Source organism: Sinocyclocheilus rhinocerous, unplaced genomic scaffold (genome assembly GCF_001515625.1).
Source record: "Sinocyclocheilus rhinocerous isolate Xijiao unplaced genomic scaffold, SAMN03320098_v1.1 scaffold421, whole genome shotgun sequence".
NCBI classification, from domain to species: Eukaryota; Metazoa; Chordata; class Actinopteri; order Cypriniformes; family Cyprinidae; genus Sinocyclocheilus; species Sinocyclocheilus rhinocerous.
Window position 1 is genome coordinate 526,637 of NW_015656177.1, and position 3,892 is coordinate 530,528.

A 3,892-nucleotide genomic window follows, 5' to 3' on the forward strand; every position below is an offset into this window, starting at 1 on the left:
CTTTAAAAGGTTCAGTTAGCTAATGCATACTTGCACATTCAAGTTTATCCCACTTGAAATGTTAAAAATGTATTAGTATAAGTGGAAATTAACATTAACCAAATTTTAATAAATGCTGTAAAAATTTTGCTCAGTGTTTGTTTATGATACTTAGGGATAGTTCACTGAAAAATGTTGTCATCACTTCCTCACCATCATGTCAAAACCATGTGACTGTCTTTCTTCTGTGGAACATGAACATTTCTTCATTTGTGTGTGAGCAAAGAAAGCAGGTTTGGAAACGTCATGATGGTGAAGAAATGATGACAGAATTTTAGTTTTTGGGTGAACTATGCCTAAGGTTAACAAATTGAACATTTTTGTAAAGTGTTACAGAAAAATTTACCAAGACACCCCACCCTTCACAGACATTAAAAAATTGCATGTTGTTGTATTATTCTTTTTTAGCCTTTCTCCAAGTCATGTTGGAATCACTTTGGGAAACGTGTGGAGGGATTAACAAGCACCACCCGTGGGGTCCGACACACCCCACACTGGCACACCAGGTTCTCCGATATGCTGCCTGACCCCCATGCCAAGGGCTCCTCCTGGGTACCCTGAGGCAGAAGGGGGCACCTTGCTGCACCCATTTGCTGCTCAGGAGGGGAAAGCAGAAGCTGTCCTGGCCCGTTAAGAAATGGCCACCCCCCTGTCAGCAGCAGGCGTGGTACAGTCCCGCTGACACCCATCCCGATGCTGACCTCGCCCAGCAGACGCCTCATCTCCTGCAAGGAGGAGCCTAGGAGCAGGATGTAGTTACGGGCCAGCACCAGTGTGGAGATCTTGGACAGGCGCCGTCCGGTCGGAGGGACTCCAGGAGGGAGGTAAGGGTGCTGCAGTGCTCCACCTACACCGGTGGGAGAAGAGTAGGGCACCATGACCTCCCGTAAAGCATCCATGGCCACGTTGAGGTCCTGCATTCTCTTCCTCTCACGGCTGTTGATCTTTCTCCGTAGCTCCTGTTGTTCCTCCACACTAAGCTCACGAGGGGGTTTCGAAGATCTGAGAGGCCCCTGGAGACCCGCAGCACTGGAACCTGGTCTTCCTGCTCCCGTTACCCGTACCATTCTTGGCATGAGTTGCTGCAAAGAGCTCTTGCCTTGCTCTCTGCACCTAAAACCAGGCACAGCCTGCATTCTGGAAGAAGATATTAAGAAAACGTGTAAGGCAATTGAATAAAATAGAAAAAAATATATATAAAATCAGTATGATATCTTTGGGATTTACAGAATGTGTTCAACCAAAAATGAAAATTCTTTATTCTTCATTATTTACTCACCATCATGTTGTTCCAAATGTTTCCAAATGAAGTTTGACTTTCTTTCTTTTGTGGGACACATTTTGAGAATTGTCTGTTTTTGTCCTTTCAATCAAAGTCAGTGTGGTCCAAAACAACTTTGGACCCCTTTGACTTTCATTGCACAGAAACACCTTCAAAATGTCATCCTTTGTGTTCCACAGAAGAAAGAACAACATGAACAGAACATCATTGGAACACATGAAAATGACTAAATTATGGCAACATTTTCATTTTTTGGGTGATCTCTATATAGTTCAGTTGTTGTGTTGTTCAGTCCTGCTAGCAGGCAAAGACTTTACCTTCAAGCTTTTGGTCCACACACTCCAGATCTTCTTCCAGGGATTCTTTGAGTAACAATAAAGCAGTTCACTTCTTCAAGTCCATATTCATCTAGTCATGAGTTAATCTTCCTAAAAACAGTAATGGTTAAATGTTAAATGCTCAGTTAGATTGTTTGCTCTTTTGTCCAGGTAGTTGTCCTTCATGGAGATCTTTAAACTGTGGCTAACACACTCCCTAACCATTAGAAGAATATGAGAGTAGGACTGCTGTAATGAGCTAATGAGTTACTCTCTCTCTCTCTCTCTCTTTCTGTTCCTGACGCCCCCTCATCTGCCCTCCATGCTAATGATTTGATCATCATTTCCAATGGTTGAAAACCCTGATTGTGAGCACATGCCCCATGTTTATTAAATGGGATCTGAAGATATCTTTATTTCTGCTCATATCAATCTGCTGCATATCATACCAATGCAATACTGTTATATTTTCTTGCATGCATGGGATATATCGTGACATTGATTTTCAGCTATTGAATGAGGAAGTGATCCAACAAATAGAAGGCCTAATGATTCTCGTCACAGGTGGCAAACCGGGCATACCCAGCGTAAGACTGATTGTAAAACATACAAACGGTGTAATTATCTCTTTTCCCAAACTATTGACACACTTTCATTTAGCCTCCCTCTAAACATGAGAGGAAGGAAGAGACATAAACAGAAAGCATGTTGTTCACGTTGAGAGCAGGAGGTGAGAACATAGAATCTCCTGTTTGTCTGGCAGGGGTGAGAGGAGGGTAAGAAGGTGGCGGCACCCGGTCCTGGTGAATGGTATCATGGCATCCATGCACACATACTCGTAGGCTCAGACAGGAAAGAGAATTTAAAGAGCAATCGCAACGCCAGGCACCTGCAGGGCAACAGAACACAACCTGCCAGTGTGTTGGGGTGTGTGGAAGTGTGTGTGCCTCTAGCTGACCTATAAAAGACAGACTGTGATGGATTAGAGCTGGGATGTTCATCAGCTGTACGTTTGTGAACGTGTGTGTGAAAAGAAACGGCGACAGAAAGGAGGGAGGGCGAGAAGAGAGGGCCGAAAGGGACACCTGCTCTGACACAGAGACAGAGAGAAGAGATGAAAAAGAGAGGGAAAGAAAGAACCTGGTGTCCACCCGCAACAACGCCCCCCTCCCGCTCTCTCCGTCCTTCCTTCCAGCTTGTGGGGGGTTGAATGGGGTGGCGCAGTGCCGGGGGGCTCACATCCGTACTCCCTGCCCCCAGTGCCGATTGCCTCCGTGGGTTTCATGGCGAGGCTGGAGCGGGTCAGGGACCGGTGGAGCCAGGCAGGGGGGGAGATGAGGGCTGTCTTTGTGGGGGTCATAGTGTGCTCCGTCTGGGCCAAGCCGGCAAACTTGGGCTGGGTCTCTGGAGCTGCACCTGGGGGTTCAATCAGCTCATTCACACCAAGCCTGTTTCCTGTAGTTACCAGTAAAACGCCTGGCTGAGGTGGTGTTCACTTGGCACTGCTGGGGTTCCCATCTCTAAGACACACATACAAACATGCTAACACACACATGCACGATAACTTATACAATCATGTAAAAACATGTTTCAACTGCCCTCATGCCATATTAAAAGGGAAAACTAATATATTTTAAGCTGAATATCTCTGTATCACGTGTGGATTGCTGTAAATTATATGTTTTTCTGTTCACTAAGGGATGAATCAAGGTTACTGATGATGATTTCTGATTAATTGAGGATGCATCTTGCCATTTTGAATGTACACAAGTGCAAATGAGATTACGCAGCCTCAGCGAATGGACAGTGTGTCCATGGATCCATAAAAATGCATAAAACTGTCTTCAAAATTTAAGGCCACAAAAATTTAAGATCTTACATAATGTAAAAAAGTCCTAAATGTGGCTGTGCATGAAAATCATCAATAATCTAGTGTTTCATATGCACTGCAGTAAAAAGTTTTAAGTTTTTAAGTTTTACTAAAATTAATGTATTTATCTATTTAAACATTTTTCATATAGATTTATATTAGCTGCTGTTAAAAATAGCTCTTGTAATATATATAGCCCTAATCACCATTAATATTAAGGGAACTGATAGTGTTAAACTTTCCCTACGTGACTCTTTACAAATGTTGTCTTAACTTATTTTTAATTATATTTTAATTATTTAAATTAAAATGTAAATTTAATTTTCTTCAACATGCAGATACCATGTAGAATATCATTAATAAGTAATATGGGCTACAACCCCA

At 43.0% G+C, this 3,892-nt stretch overlaps 1 protein-coding gene across 1 annotated transcript; it reads right to left on the reverse strand.

Annotated features, from left to right (window-relative positions):
* Positions 1 to 470: 470 nt before the first annotated feature.
* On the reverse strand, positions 471 to 1,836 carry LOC107719828 (oligodendrocyte transcription factor 1-like). Its single transcript, XM_016527363.1, has 2 exons — positions 1,639 to 1,836; positions 471 to 1,176 (listed from the first exon to the last, which is right to left on the reverse strand). Exon 2 carries the CDS (start codon positions 1,173 to 1,175, stop codon positions 471 to 473), a length of 705 nt encoding a protein of 234 aa, XP_016382849.1. The 5' UTR covers position 1,176; positions 1,639 to 1,836.
* Positions 1,837 to 3,892: the final 2,056 nt, after the last annotated feature.